Raw genomic sequence first — 15,873 nt, 5'->3', positions numbered from 1 at the left:
CCACAGTGAATGACACAAACCTTAGATGCTGAGTTACTCGAGGCTTTGTGAAAGGTGGGTCAAACATGGTGTAGGGCCCAGTGAGCAGTAATTGCCTCAAAACAACCCTTGAAAGGTTGAAACCTTGAAACAAAGTTTGAAAAGTATGGGCTAGTTACATGAACCTAACAACTAATATGATTTTTTTTTAGGGCTTGATTCAAAGGGGGTTTTGTTCCCACAGTTTTGGCATGTGACCCTGGCCAAACCATTGTTGAGGAGATTGTCAAAGATAAAAACTGCATTTTACGCTTTCTCCTTTCTGGAAGTCAGAGGCAAGACAAGCACCTTTCGAATAAAACAGCTGCTGCTTACGACAGCGAGCGGCGCACCGTCTTGAAGTGGTTTTCAGTTCATGAAGCAGCGAGGAGCGCCCCGGCTCCCCTCAGCGGCGGGAAGACGCCCTCGTGAGGCTGCCATTGTTGTTGCGTGGCCGCGGGTTGCTGCTAGCGGGTCGGCAGCGGGCACCGTGTTTGCGCCGCTGCTTCTTTCCGAGCTGACTCTGGCTCCTCTGGCTCACGGTCGCTGCGGGGCACAGCAAGCTGCCACAGGCATACAGGCTCACAGGCACAGCCCTTGTGCTTAAGGGTGGCGTTACCCACCGCAGGTTCACCAGGGCCTATGGCTGGGCATGAGTAACCTAGAGGATTCTGGGAAAGTACTTTGCAGATAAATTCCTTAGTACAGTTGATTAATGAACTAGGAGAGATGCTCTGCTGGACATGCTGCTCACAAGCAAGGAGGAACTGGTGGAAGATGCAAAGGTCAAGGACAGCCAAGGCCACAGTAACCATGAGACTGTGGAGTTGAAGATTCAGAGAGTGAGCAAGATAAACAGAATTACAAGGAACAGGCAAAATGCTGAGGTACTTGAAGCCTATTTTGCCTCAGGTTTGACGAGGCTTGTCCTATGGTCTTCCACATCTTTTACCTTCCTAGCAGAGACATGGGAGTGAAGTAGTAGCCACAGCAGAGGAAGACAGTTAGGGTTGACAACCCGTGGGCATGTACGCAGCTCAATAGGACCAGAGAACATGAATCCATGGGTGCTGAAGGAATGGGCTGGTGACATTGCAAGGTTGCTATCATCTTTGAAAGCTCATAGTCAGGCAAGAATGTCCGTGCTCACTGGAAAAAGATGTCATACCCGTCTTCAAGAAAAGCAAGAAAGAAGATCCAGGGGATTACAGGCTGGTCAACCTCACATCAGACCTTGGGAAGGCTACAGAGCAAATACTTTTAGAAGCTATTTCTGAACACATTAAAGACGTGAAGGACTTGGGGAGCAGTGAGCATTCATTTATCAAAGGCACATCATGGGTGACCAAACTCACTGCTTTTTATAATGAGTTCGCTGCTGTTATGGACAAGGGGAGACCAGTGGATGTTGCACACCTTGACTGCTTTAGGAAGTTTCTTGAAACAGTCTCCTATAGTCTTCTTATCACCTAATTTCTGAGATGCGGGATGGGCAAGTGATCAATAAAGTGGGTGGAAAATTGGCTGAGCTCAGCTCAGAATTGTGATCAGTAGTACAAAGTCTAGCTAGTAGTACAAAGTCCAGCAGCCAGTAATTACTGGTGTTCTTCAAGGATCTGTAGGTAGGAAAAACTCTGAGGACAGCATTAGAGAGATAAACCTACCACAGTCCTCTCAGTGTATTACAAAGAACTTGGAAACTCCTGGGGTTTTGAATGCTAATTGTTTCTTTTAATGCAGTCATCATTGTCTTCCCTCTTGTAGTTAAAATAAAATAATGATCCTTTATTAATTACTTGGAAGGAATATATGGAAAAAATCCAGTCATTAATGAAAAAAAACCCAACAAATGTTCAGAATTGCCAGCGATGCAAATGTGACCACATAAGTACCTGTGAACTACAGTCCTATTTCCCTGGAAGTGTGTTTTTAAAACAGCTTAACAGAAGCTACAATTTGCTATTCTGATCATCTGGCCTAACAATGATTTTTTTCCCCTCTTTTTAATAGTATTACATTGAAGAGACAACAATTGAGGAGGATGAGCCATATGAGGTAAAGGTCCCTGTAATGTTGCATGTAGTTTATATATGCGTGAAATTACTAAGTAATGCTAAATTTTTTATTCCATGGACTAATTTTTCATATTAAATACACAAATATCAGTGAACAATTGCTTCTTAAAACTTTATTTCCCTTTCAAGACTGTTGTGGGATGATCTGGAGGACTTCTAGCTTGTTCTGAGTATCCTATCTGCCACTCATTGGCTTCCATTAGAGAGAGCTGTGGCTGTGTCCATCAGAAAAGGACTATCCTGATTTCTATCCCACCCTGTGTCTTCCATTTGCTTCTGCCCAGTTTGCACAGGAGCTAACAAAATGAAGCAACAGGTTCTGTTAATAATAGGAAACACAGGCAGGTAGGTTATTTGGGTAACATTTTGACAAAATCCAATCTTTAATGTTAAAGATGAACAGAATTATCAAGGGCAGAGTTAATTTTCTTCCTAGTGGCTGGTACAGTGCTGTGTTTTGGCTTTAGTCTGAGAACAATGCTGAAAACACACCAGTGTTTTAGTTGTTGCTAGAGTAGTGTTTACCCTGATCAAAGACTTTTCAGTCTCTCATGCTCTGCCAGTGAGGAGGGGCACAAGAAGCCAGGAGGAAGCAGAGACAGGACACCTGACCCAAATTAGCCAAAAGGGTATTCCATACCACAGCACGTCATGCCCAGTACAGAAACTGGGAGGGAGTTACCTGGAAGGGGGTGATTGCTGCTTGGGTCAGGCTGGGTATCGTTCAGTGGGTGGTGAGCAATTGTATTGTGCATCACTGGTGTTTACTGAGAGTTTTTGTTGGTTTTCTCTTTTTTTTTTTTTGTTTTTTTTTTTTGTTTGGGTTTTTAGGGGTTTTTGGTTTTTTATAGTGTTTTTTTCCCTTTTGTTTTATATCTCTCTCTGTTATTCCCATCATTAGTATTATATTGTACTTTGTTTTAGTTATTAAACTGTTCTCATCTCAACCCATGGGTTTTACATTCTTCCAGTCTTCCTCTCCATCCTACCTGGGGAGGGGGGAGGCAGGGGAGTGAGCGAGCAGCTGCATGGAACTGAGTTACTGGCAGTGTGTAAACTATGACAGATATTTAGAAATATATTACAGCTTTTTATAACACATAGCTTCACATTTTGTTACGCATATAGAACAAAGGCAGCAGGAGCCCCACTCTTCCAGTGCCTCTGGAGAATAATTACATGAATTTGATACAGAGACCAGTCAGTCAGTTAATTCCTTGTGGGATTTTTAGGTTGGGTGATGCATAGCCAGCATACTTTGCCCAACAGGAAAAGTGTCTCTGATTTTCTGTCTTGCAGGTGGTTCCTGGATAAGAACTGAGCATCCTTTATTAGCTAGAGGAGATGAAAAATGCTTTTCTTATTAAACTTTTATAACTATAAAGCAAGTAATTGTATTTTTCTTTATTCCAAGGTGGTCACTGAGATCACTGAGACCGTTAGTACAGGCTTCACAGGTCCTAAAACTACTACCTATACTGTTGAACATGAAAAATCTGTTGAACATGAAAAATCTGTTGAACATGAAAAATTTGTTGAAGATGCAGCACCTCCAGTCAGAAAGAAGACAATACGGACAAAAGTGGACCCATCTAAGTTTTTGACACCTTACCTGCAACACAGTAATAAAATGAAGGACCTGTTCAGTGAAGTAAGTTGTCCCATGTCTTTTATTTCTTGAGGAACACCAACTTTAAAAATATTTAATGGGGATTATTGCAAACCTTCATGATACTATTTTGTCTCCTGTACTTTGTTTCATCATATGTATGAACGTTACTTGCCTGAAGTGGGAAATTTGCTTCTTTGAATTAGCCCATCTTGCCCTGCTTAAGTGCATTAGGTAATCATTAGGCCCAAGAAATGGCTAAAGATCGGCAGAGATGTCAGTTAATAGGACTCCTGCACTCTCTGACTTGGATATTTGAGTTAATGATGATAACAAAGACTAGTGTCTATTGAATAGCAAACCTCATTGAATATACTATTCAATGTATATTCTCAATATATAGAGAAATATACTATTATATACTATACTATAAATATATTATTATATATATACTATTTAATAGTATATTTCTCTATCCCTCTACCTATATCCAAGAAAAATCGTTGTGCACAGTATATAGGAACAATAACAAGTCTAAATTCCTGATACAGGATACCAAATTCCAGTTGACTAATACTGTATGATGTCTTTACGATGTTGTGAAGAGTGGAAAACGACTGCTGTGCACTGATGTAGATGGTGTCAGATCCCTTTTCCTAAATTTTAATGTATGTTACCTACCAACGTTCGCTGTTAAAGAATTATGTGAGATCATACATAGATCTAGGACTTCTACCCTCACCCACATATTTTCTGTATCTTTGGTCACTGAACCTAATAACTGTAATTTTATCAATACTAAGTTCCTAAGGAGAATATAATCAGTTAGAGGTGATCTAAACCAGGTTAAATTTAGAAATTGATATTTTGCTATTGTGGATGTAAGGTGGAAGAAAATCAGTTCGCTAAAATAAGCATAACTCTGCAAATGTGATTGTGTAATGCTAATTGGTATTATTGAATAATCTGCCCCAGATTCCTATACTAACCAGGTAAATAAATCAGTAATTGCTGCTCACATTTCTTCCAGAGCTTCAGGATATGTCTTAGTTACATTTGTCATTATTTTCTTTCAGAACAAATATAAAGAAAAATTTAGAAAAGAAAGAGGAAAGCCATATGCTTCCACAATTGATACCCCAGAAATTCGGAGAATAAAGAAAGTGCAAGACCAGCTCAGTGAGGTAGGTAATTGTGTAAGAAAAAAATGTTAGTGAGTATTAAAGAAGCAAATTAAGTCACAATTTTAAATGTTAGATAAGTGATACATTTTTGATGACATTGTGATAAGGCAGTCTGAATGTTTAGCAGAAACTTTATCAGATTTCAAGAGCAAGGAATACAGAGTATATGACAAGTTTGAGTTCTGTGATGTGGGTTGGAATTTAGGCCTTTCAGGAAGGGAGATGTGATGTTTCCTTTCTAGCTGAATAATAGCCCTGCTTCATTGTGCCTAAAGAGGTTTGAAAATTTCTGTTTGGAAGTTACAGGCATGGGAGATGATGGGAATGTCTGTATCACAGAATTCGAAGATTCCACACGCAATGTCCTGCAGTAATCATGAATGTTGTGCCTGGTGAATTTTTGTTGAGGTTAAGTTGTGCGCTGGGTAAATAACCCTAGAATTTTGTTTTTCAAACATGTGTAAACGTTTTTTCATAAAGCAACTGAAAGTCAGTTTCCTAAACAGATATTGAAAAATGCAGCAGCTCTGGTTTTCCTTTCAACAATACACCTTGCAGTCTGGGAAACTGAAATCCACCTACAGAGGCTTCTTAATTCTTTGTACAGTAAACAGGGGGAGCTGAATCCCTGGGAATGGGAACTCCTAAAGCCGAGAGGGTAGTCATCTAACCCAGTCAGTGTTCAGAAGAGTGTGCATTAAATTCTACTCCACTCCTGATTTAGGATATATTGAGGAATGTGATGCAGCATTCCAGATGCTAATGCTGCTGAGCCTGCTGTCAAGCCGAAGTGATATAACTGCATTAGGGTGATTTTGTGCCCAAGTTGCTGGTTTGGCATGGTAATGTGGCTGTGATGGTTTTGGCACTGTAGCTAGTGTTTATATGGTAATGGACTTTGAATTTGAGATATACTGCATAGCATGGGATCTCTGTATTTCATTATACAGGCTGGAAGTACTCTTAGAATGAACTCTGTGATTACAGATGGCGCTACCACTAACTTGGTTTCACATTTCTTGAAACTTTCTCAAAGCTGCATTTCTTTGTCAGTCAATTCACAAAATCCATTTGTTTCTGTGCTCTTAATTTTGAAGAAACAACTAGTCCTAAATGCTTACTTGAATTCATGTTGTGGGTGTTTACAGTAGTAAGTGTCAAAACATTAATATTCTGGTTTTTTTTTTTTAAAGTGTCAGTTTTTGCTTTAAGAATAAATGCATTTGGTTGTGCGTTGACCTAGGTTAAATACCGCATGGCTGGTGAAGTTGCTAAAACTATTTGCCATGTTGATGAAAAGGCCATGGATATAGAACATGCAAAGAAGGTGTCACAGCAAGTGAGCAAGGTAAGCGAGTTTTGATTTCTGATTTTCTGGAAGGGTTGTGAACCTTAGTGGATCGTGAGGTTACTGATATGAATAAAGTTTTGAGCTCAGGGCACTAAAGAAATGCTTATAGAACAATTTAGAAGCACAGGGAGAGGTAGCAGAGAAGCTGATAATGCAAGTATAGATATAATATTAAATGTTTCCAGCTGATGTCTTCAGGCACCACTGGTTTGAAACTTTCACTTTGAAAAAAATCTTTAGAGCGGGTAGTTTATTCACAAAAGTAAATATTTTTTCTAATGATCGAATAACCAATGTGCTGATCTTTCTTTCCAGGTATTATACAAACAGAACTGGGAGGAGAATAAGGACAAGTACCTGCTTCCCCCTGATGCTCCAGAGCTTGTGAATGCAATAAAAAACACAGCAATGTTCAGCAAGGTAAGTAAAAAATATGCCAGGCTTAGGCAGCTGAAATGCAAGAAGCATTCCCAGTCAGAGATTAATTCATAATAAGTATTCTGGCATTTTTCTGGTTTTTAGAAACTCTATACTGAAGACTGGGAAGGAGACAAAACATTATTCTATCCATACAATGATAGTCCAGAGCTCAGGAGGGTGGCTCAGGCTCAGAAGACTCTGAGTGATGTATGTATTAAAGCCTGGTTGACACTTGGGTGACTGCTACGGTGTAACCTGGTAGACTTCGTGGGTGACTTGGACTAAATATAAACTTCATAATGGAACAGAAAATGAAAATGTGTAGGTGTGCACTGATAGTTCTGATAGCAGTGCTATTTCAATAGAAAAATATGTATTCTATATTAGAGTATAAATCTGTTGGCAATTTGGTGCTGGATTATGAATGAATGAAATAATTAATCATTAAAAATTTTCTGAGGTAATCGTTGAGAAGACTCTGAGTATCTCTCAAAAGTGTGGGCAAACTCTCAGGTTTGGCTGTAATCCCAGTTCATTGTCATGGGTCTACAAATCTGTCTCTTTTAAGAAAAGTCAGGAAATTCATGAGGCTGTTTGTGAGGCTGATGCTTGGATACATAGAACTCTATAACTGAGGATCTCAGGTCTCAAAGATTTTGGTGAATTTTGCAGATGTTCAGAAGTTCACTATTCCATGTTCATCAGGAACAGCAGAGTAATATACCTGAAAACTTTTCCATGGGAACTGATTCTTTTCCACTGTCCCTTCTCAAAAGGCTTCTCAATAGTCTTCCAGAATACACTTGGTTGAAAGAGCTTGTGCTGCAGTAGCTGTGGACAGAAGTGCTTTCATTAATGGTGGTGTTAGTTAAGAGTATATGTCCTGATGCTTAGTTACTGTAAATGTTAACTTCTTTCATATTTTCAGATTGTCTACAAAAAAGGGCATGATGAACAAAAATCCAAATATACTCCTCTGCCAGATCCACCTGATGTGGAACAAGCCAAGAAAGTGACAAGGCAGCTGAGTGATGTGAGTAGAATGCAGTGCTCTTCTTTCTTTCTCGCTTTTGGAATTAGAGAGGCAAAAAGTACCTAGAGACAGGGAAAGCAAAAGAATAGACCAGAGCTCATGTGTGAAGACCCCTTCGATTTTCAGTGGCAGCAGTCAGTTCCTTTCTTCTTCAGGTGTCTCATAGAAAATCCTGCCCACTCTTAGGTGAAAAGCAAAACTTTATTGTTGTCAGTGAATTTAGTTTTCACAAAATGTTTCTGCTTCTACCATGCACACATTAATTTCTATTCTCCCTCTTTTTTTTTGTCTCCTGCTTTACACTGTGTTTACAGGAGAAAATAGTACACATTAATTTTGCTGTTCTCTTAACTGTAAACAATGACATGTAAATATATATCTAGTTTTGGAGTGATTTACTTGCTCAAAGGGAATAACCCCATTTTGCTGAAAAGCTGCCTAGGTCAACTGTGCAGAATACGTTCTAAATGTTTATTTCACTGTCAAACCTCTGTACACATACATATCCTGAGCGTTCTTAAGTCCATGGATACCAATCAGTGGAAATGTCTGGAAACTTAGATAACTGCTTCTTGATTTGCACCTGAATTAACAAATAATATTGAACATTCAGTTCCATAACTATGTGGCATCCAAAACTATGTGGCATCCTAACTGTGTGACAAAGACTCTGACACCAGTCCTTGTCAAAGAATCTTAGGTATACTTAGAATAAAACACAGCTGAGGATTGCAGGAGGTGAAGTGAAATACAGGAAACCCAAGTTTTGCTGAGGAAGCTAGAACTAAGTTGCATAATCTTGTAAATAGGATTTTAACTCAGTTCAGAATTCAGCTATTATGAAGGAGACATGCATGATTTTATTGCTGTATGTTGAAAGTGATTTTCTGTTTAAGATTAGAGAGTTAAAGTATTCACTTATGGTTTCAAAACCACTAAGAAAATATTGTGAACCCATTTGGAAGGTGAAAATATTTCATGTAGAGAAAATTTCTTTAGTCTCATCCTTCCATAGCTTAAAAGCTAAATTGTCATCAAGAAAATTTCTAGAAGTGTGAAAAGCAAGATCCATATTGTAACTCTTTGAAATGAATAAAATAGTAAGCTATATAGGTATCTCCAAAACAATAAAATGTAGAACTTTTAAAGGTTATTTTTGGCATATATGTTCTTTATCAATTTGGTAACAATCAAAAAAGCACTGGAGAAGTTGTATTTTTTATGATAAGCAACTGTGGCTGAAAATGTATTTGGAACACTGAGTCAAAACAGGAACTGTCTGTTCAAACAGTTGCTGCTTGATTTCCGTGTGCTTGAATGTAGTCTAATGGAAATCACATACACCAGGCAATTCATATATTAAAGGGTTTGCTTACAACAAGTTTCAGCAGCAGTAACAACGAATTCTGGCTTAACCATGGGCAATACTATGCCCCAGTGTTATGTGACCAATGAGAAAACAGAACTAAGTGAATATATTAGTGATATCTCATAGAGAGATTTTCTATTAATAACTGTCTTCTAGAAGAGGGGACTTATTTCACCTATTTATCCTTTTTTGGTAAGGCAAGGTGCTGAAAGAAATAACTGAATATTGAAGTGAATAGGCCAGATCACATTTAAGGTGCATTAACAGTAACTGATAAAGTGATTGTAAGGCAGATACAAAATGTGAAGCAACTTTAAAAAGAAGACTTTCAAAAACAAATCTGTCAAGTGAAAATTGAACTGTATCTCAGGCATTAAGGCTTTTTTTTTTTTGTAATAGATTATTTACCATGAGGACTATAAAAACAAGATCAAAGGCAAATGGACTCAAACTCCATGCTATGATGTTGCAATTGCAAAAATGAACGCAGAAAATCTAAGCATGGTAAGTGAATTCCTCAGAAAATCTTGATGTGAACAGCTTTATCCTCTGTTTATGTTAACCTGGAGAATACTGATTACTTTTCCCTGCTCCATTCGTAGTATTTCTCTTTTCCTAACTAAGCGACTTCATGGATGTCTGATTTATAATGTAAGTGCGTTGTTGTCTGCTCACCTCTGTTCCTAACAGAGAAAATACCAAGAAGACTTTGAAAACATGAAAGACCAAATCTACTTTATGCAGACTGAAACTCCAGAATATGAAGCTAATAAGCGAGTTTCAAACAACATCAGTAAGGTATGTCATGTGGTTAGCTTGAGGGTAGTGCTGAAGTCAGGCCAGTTTGTGCTGAAACTGTTTTGTCAAGTGTCAAAAAGTATTTTCTTACATGCAAAACATGTATTCTTGTGTGCTTTCCCCCAGGAAGCTCCTAGCCATGCTTATGGTCTTCCACAGTAGCACCCATGAAATAGAATTTTCTTTCAGTGAAGTAGAATTTGCTTCATTGTTTGTTCTAATGATGTTATGTACCGAACTTTTAGTTGGAACAAATTCATACTGTTAACCAAGACCAACTTAAGCTAGCTGAATTTGGATCAGTATTTTCATATTTATTCATCCTTGCTCAGTGAATTTCAGTGACCTTGTGCTTTATTCAAAGTACAAAGTTTGGCTTCTGCATTTTCTGCAATAGTATATGCATCAGCAAAGACAATCTTATGTCATTATTTGTAAAAATATGACTATTCTGAGATGTCAGCTGATATTTGAAAAATTACAATGTTTGGAGAGGTGCTTAGAGGTGGGGACATCTACTGAATAGCTTTCACTTATGTTGTGATCCTGCCTCCCATCTTATCATCCATGCCCTCCTGTGATCTGAGTGCCTTTCATGGTCCTTTGCCATGATGAGTCATAGAATCATAGAATAGTTAGGGTTGGAAAGGACCTTGGAAAGGACCTTGAGATCATCTAGTTCCAACCCCCCTGCCATGGGCAGGGACACCTCACGCTAAACCATGTCACCCAAGGCCTCATCCAACCTGGCCTTGAACACCACCAAGGATGGAGCATTCACAACCTCCCTGGGCAACCCATTCCAGTGCCTCACCACCCTCTCAGTAAAGAATTTCTTCCTTATATCCAATCTAAACTTCCCTTGTTTAAGTTTGAACCCATTACCCCTTGTCCTGTCACTACAGTCCCTGATGAAGAGTCCATCCCCAGCATCCCTGTAGGCCCCCTTCAGATACTGGAAGGCTGCTATGAGGTGTCCAAGCAGCCTTCTCTTCTCCAGGCTGAACAGCCCCAACTTTCTCAGCCTATCTCCATACGGGAGGTGCTCCAGTCCCCTATCATCCTCGTGGCCCTCCTCTGGACTTGTTCCAACAGTTCCATGTCCTTTTTATGTTGAGGACACCAGAACTGCACACAATACTCCAAGTGAGGTTTGACGAGAGCAGAGTAGAGGGGCAGGATCACTTCCTTTGACCTGCTGGTCATGCTCTTTTTGATGCAGCCCAGGATGCGGTTGGCTTTCTGGGCTGCGAGCGCACATATGTCAAAAACCAGGGGAAATTTTCTTGAAAACTTCAACATAGTACAGGTTTGTGAGCATTTGGCTTTTATTACTGATTTTTAAAACCTCACCCTTTTTATTTTTTTAAAGGTAAAATACAGAGCAGACTATGAAAAGAACAAAGCTATTGCAGATTATAACGTGCTTCCTGCTACAGAGAACCCATTGCTGAGGCAATTAAAAGCTGCAGGAAATGTGCTGAGTGATGTAAGTATTATCAAAGTACAGCTGGATGTTTTTTAGTCATGTACAATAAGTCATCATTTCTTCACAAGGCTTCTCCTTTGGATCTCTTAGTATTTCTAGTTTTATAGATCGATATTTATCATGAAATACCACCCACAAGGACAGTATAGGTAAGGCGTCATTTCTTCAAAGCAGAATGGAACAATAGCTGTAGCATATTTTGGGGATATTTAATTATTGAATAGTTCACTTAGATCTCTCTGGAAAACAAATCACTAAACGACAGCTCTTCCCTTACTGTTTTAAGGAACTTCAACTGATGGCAATAGTGATAAAATATGTGGTACTTATCTATAATATTGTATTCTGGTTACTCACTGTAATGTCTTTCTCTGTCTCTTCTTGCTGTTTGCATCTGTATGGAAGTAGACTGCTTATTTCTAAGTGTCAAAAGTTCAAAACCCCTTAGTCAGGCCTTTCTGTCTTGCATTACAGACCTAATAGTAACCAAAAAAAAGTTTTTTTTTTTAAATCATTAGGAAAAAGTGCCATCTGTTTTTTAGTTTTCTGGGAAAGCTTTTCTTTGGAATTGTTTCACCCTTTTACTCTTGCAATTTTGAATGTGTTGTGAGTGAGTTGCAGTGAAATATACTTCATTATCTGACATTGTTTTCTTTTGCAGAAATTATACAAAGAAGCCTATGAACAGTCAAAAGGAACCAGCATTAATTACTGTGACACACCAAAGTTCCAAACTGATAGTGTTCTGAAGAATTTTAGTGATGTAAGCATTTGATTTATGTTATGTTGTTTAGTACTGACACTCCTGATTACTTTTGTTTATCAACTCTTGGCTATTTTTCCAGGTAAAATACAAAGATGCATATCAAAAGAATATTTTAGGACACTATGTGGGCAGCTTTGAGGACCCACATCAGATACACTGCATGAAAGTTGAAGCCATGAAGAGCGATGTAAGTATGGCTATCATGCTGTTTTCACCACCATGTTGTCACGTCAGAGAAAGCTCATGACATACAGAAGTGGCTTCTTACTGAATGTTGATTTTATTCCTAGAAAAATTACAAAGCGGAGTATGAAGAGGAAAAGACAAGATGCTACTTCCCTCAGACCATAACTCAGGAGTATGAAGCAATTAAGAAGTTAGAGCAGTGTAAAGATGTAAGTATGGGACAGTAATGGTTATCAAGTAGCCAACGACATGCAGAGTATCTGTGCCTCAGGCACATAGAAATTTACAGAGTGATTCTTCTTAACTTTGATGATTTTTAATTTAGTCTTATTAGCATATATGACTCGTAAAAACCATGTTCAGCTGTATTTTAGAGCCTTTTCTGACATCTAGTGATCAAGACAGATATAGCATAATCTTTTTTTTTTTAACAACTAAAACCATAAAATTGGAGTAGTACCAAACTGAATTAATGATCTTCAAGCATTTACCTGCTGAAGTTAACGTATTTTTCCATTAGTACATTAAAGGTACTTTATTAATACTAATTTTATTTACTTTGTCAATACTTGGAAAATGCTGCATATATTCGTATATAATATGCTAAAATGAATAGACTATAATATTTGTAATGTATTAATATGTATGCCATACATTATAATATTTATATACCTATTAAAATATTTTACATTAATACTTTAAAAAACTTTAAAAAATTATTTGCTGTCTGATTATGTTAAAAAGTAACATGAGAACTATTGTGCAGGACAGTGCTTATCTGCACACATGCCACAACTGTTAACTATCCTAAGTAATGCAAGATTGCTATGTCTTATAAGATAGTTTTGCTTGTTTGCATTTTCTGCAAATATGTTTATTATATTCCTTCAGCACACCTACAAAAAGCATCCTGATCAAACCAAATTTACTCAAGTGACTGACTCTCCAGTACAGAAGCAAGCAGAGATCAATAGCAAACAGCTGAGTGATGTAAGTAATCTTAGGAAATATGTTGCTGCACTCTGACATTATCAATTTCTGCTCTCTTGACTACTTTTACTTTATCATCCAGTTTTAAGAGAACTCCTGAAATGAATGTGTAGGTGAATATGTGCGCATATGCACACATGCACGAGCACAAAAACCTTTATGTGTATTCATGGTTCTGTTCCAGTGGGAGATCAGCTGGAAATCAGGTTTTATTTTTAGTTTTGCAGTTGGCTGTTCATGTCAATTTTTAGTATGTATGTTTGTAATTTTATGTCCATCATTCTCAATGTATTCACACCAGTTAAGTCAATGAGGTTTATACCACTCACTTAGCAAGGACTAGGATTTCATCTGTCTGTCTTTGTGAGTGGGTAACATGAGATCATAGAATCATAGAATAGTTCCTTAAGCTGTATCACTCAGCATTATTAAGCATTTGCAATCTCTAATATTGTGTTGCAAAATTTCTTTCATTTTTTTTCTTTCTAGATAATATATAAATCCAAAGGTGAAGAAATTATTCATAAGTACCACCTCCCTCCAGATGTGCCTCAGTTTATACAGGCTAAAGTTAATGCCTACAATATTAGTGATGTGAGTATATTTTGAATCTAAAGTTATTAATTCTACTTACAATGCGAAGTTTCTGTTAGCTAGTAACTGTTTATTAAAACTTCACCTTTTCTCCTAGAACTATTACAAAATGGGATTGGAAGAATTAAAATCAAAAGGATATGATCTAAAAAGTGATGCTATTCCTATCCAAGCTGCCAAAGCTGCTAGGCAGGCTGTCAGTGATGTAAGTATATCCTTCCTGAAGGAACTGTTTAACTCACAAGAGTTTATACTTAAACAGCGTTTGCAATTCTGTTTATTAAGGACACATAGGATAACTTTATTGCTTTTTTTGAGCATGTTATTGGATGTATTTAACACAGCTGTATTTTCATGGTGTTTCAATACGTATTTGTATAATTAAATTTAGAAAAGGCTTTTTCATTATCTAATTCTCATGAATAAATAGGCTATCTTGCGCTCCAGTATGGTTAAGGCAAATCATGACGAGTAGGTCAGTAAAGACAGCTCTATGAGCAATGGACCCCTGAATTCTCCCTGTCATGAATTATAGGCCTAATCATAAATTAGATGGAAGACTCTAGGGCATCACTGGATTTTTGGTAGATTTTTGGGGATGGTCTTGCAGAGGTCCCTTAGTGTTTTAGACTTCTCTCTTACAACCAGGACAAGTGAGACAATGCTACTTTGAAAGCTAGCTAACTGATTTGTGTATCACTGAATTGTAAAGAGATACATGTCTGGATTTATTAAGATGTGTGGTATACTCTTTGTAGAAAACAAAGGGTAGCCTTTGCTTTTAATTACTTACTGCTAAGTTACTTAGATGATATTTTCCTTTTTCTGTTATATTCTAACAGGTTAACTATAGAAAAGCCTATGAACTTGCCAAGGGTAAACTTCTTGGCTTCAGGAGCATCCAAGACGATCCCAAACTCGTTCATTCTATGAAGGTAGCCAAGATGCAGTCTGAGCGAGAGTACAAGAAGGATTATGAGAAGACAAAAACTAAGTACAACATTCCACTGGATATGGTCAATGTTGTTGGTGCCAAGAAGGCTCAAGAGATTGCCAGCAACACTAATTACAAGAACCTCCTCCACCATTATACTTACTTACCAGATGCAATGAATGTGGAGCTTTCCAAGAATATGATGGAGATTCAGAGTGATGTAAGTAAAACCTCATGTGAACAGATTTTTGTTGAGATGCCTCAAGCAAGAACTGTGAAGACTCAGGAGAGGTCCCTGAATTGTTTTTAAAACTTCATAACTTTTAAAACATTGTTTTCACTCCTTTATTAGAATGTGTACAAAGCTGATTATAATAACTGGATGAAAGGCATTGGTTGGGTTCCCATTGGATCACTAGAAGTAGAAAAAGCTAAAAAAGCTGGAGATGCCTTGAATGAAAAGAAATACCGCCAGCATCCGGACACCATTAAATTTACAAGTGTGATGGACTCTCCAGTAATGGTCCAAGCCAAACAGAATTCAGTTCTACTCAATGATGTAAGTAGAGAAAGAAATGGGTGTTAAGGTAAAGATATTGTAAAGACGTATCTACTGAAACGTTGGGAATTGTCTGTAAAATTTTTTAAAGTACTATTAGCCTGAAAGTGTTTCCCTATGTTGTCATTGTTTTGTGCTCTGATTTGCCTGGGAATAAGGTCTGTATATCATTCTGTATAGGTCTGTAAATCTCTCTGGAAATCATGTGGCTCTTTACGTTCACATGGGTTGATTCCACCCATTTGTATTCTAAGTACATTTGAAATACATTTTATTTAAGAAATGTTAAATTTCCAGGTTGTTTATTTCTGTTTTACCACCTGCAATAATAAGTTAACTACAGAATGTTTGACAAATCATAGTATGTCAATCACTATAACCAGGAATCTTTGTTTTGTGTTGCTCTTTGTTATCCTGTTCTTTCAGAAATGTGGCTTTATTTCCATTAAAGGGCTTAATTTTATTGAGTAAAGACTTCATGAAGCTTTTATGATGCAT

General features: G+C 37.7%; 1 protein-coding gene across 1 annotated transcript in view; it reads left to right on the top strand.

Annotated features, from left to right (window-relative positions):
• The window catches only part of NEB (nebulin), a gene marked incomplete at both ends in the record, with an annotated part of 125,402 nt that overhangs the window by 1,561 nt on the left and 107,968 nt on the right, over nt 1-15,873 (top strand). Inside the window, 18 exons of the mRNA XM_080621910.1 lie at nt 2,029-2,073; nt 3,508-3,744; nt 4,779-4,886; nt 6,130-6,234; nt 6,553-6,657; nt 6,760-6,864; nt 7,586-7,690; nt 9,459-9,563; nt 9,750-9,857; nt 11,230-11,346; nt 12,008-12,109; nt 12,192-12,299; nt 12,403-12,507; nt 13,190-13,288; nt 13,778-13,882; nt 13,980-14,087; nt 14,725-15,036; nt 15,169-15,375. Coding sequence (XP_080478036.1) covers nt 2,029-2,073; nt 3,508-3,744; nt 4,779-4,886; nt 6,130-6,234; nt 6,553-6,657; nt 6,760-6,864; nt 7,586-7,690; nt 9,459-9,563; nt 9,750-9,857; nt 11,230-11,346; nt 12,008-12,109; nt 12,192-12,299; nt 12,403-12,507; nt 13,190-13,288; nt 13,778-13,882; nt 13,980-14,087; nt 14,725-15,036; nt 15,169-15,375 — 2,286 coding nt within the window. The remainder of the gene's footprint in view (nt 1-2,028; nt 2,074-3,507; nt 3,745-4,778; nt 4,887-6,129; nt 6,235-6,552; nt 6,658-6,759; nt 6,865-7,585; nt 7,691-9,458; nt 9,564-9,749; nt 9,858-11,229; nt 11,347-12,007; nt 12,110-12,191; nt 12,300-12,402; nt 12,508-13,189; nt 13,289-13,777; nt 13,883-13,979; nt 14,088-14,724; nt 15,037-15,168; nt 15,376-15,873) is intronic.

The sequence above is a fragment of the Psittacula echo genome, assembly GCF_963264785.1.
Source record: "Psittacula echo genome assembly, chromosome: 6".
In the NCBI taxonomy this organism is placed as follows: Eukaryota; Metazoa; Chordata; class Aves; order Psittaciformes; family Psittacidae; genus Psittacula; species Psittacula echo.
Note: the sequence above shows the minus strand (reverse complement) of the source record. Positions and strands in the feature narration are given on the sequence as shown.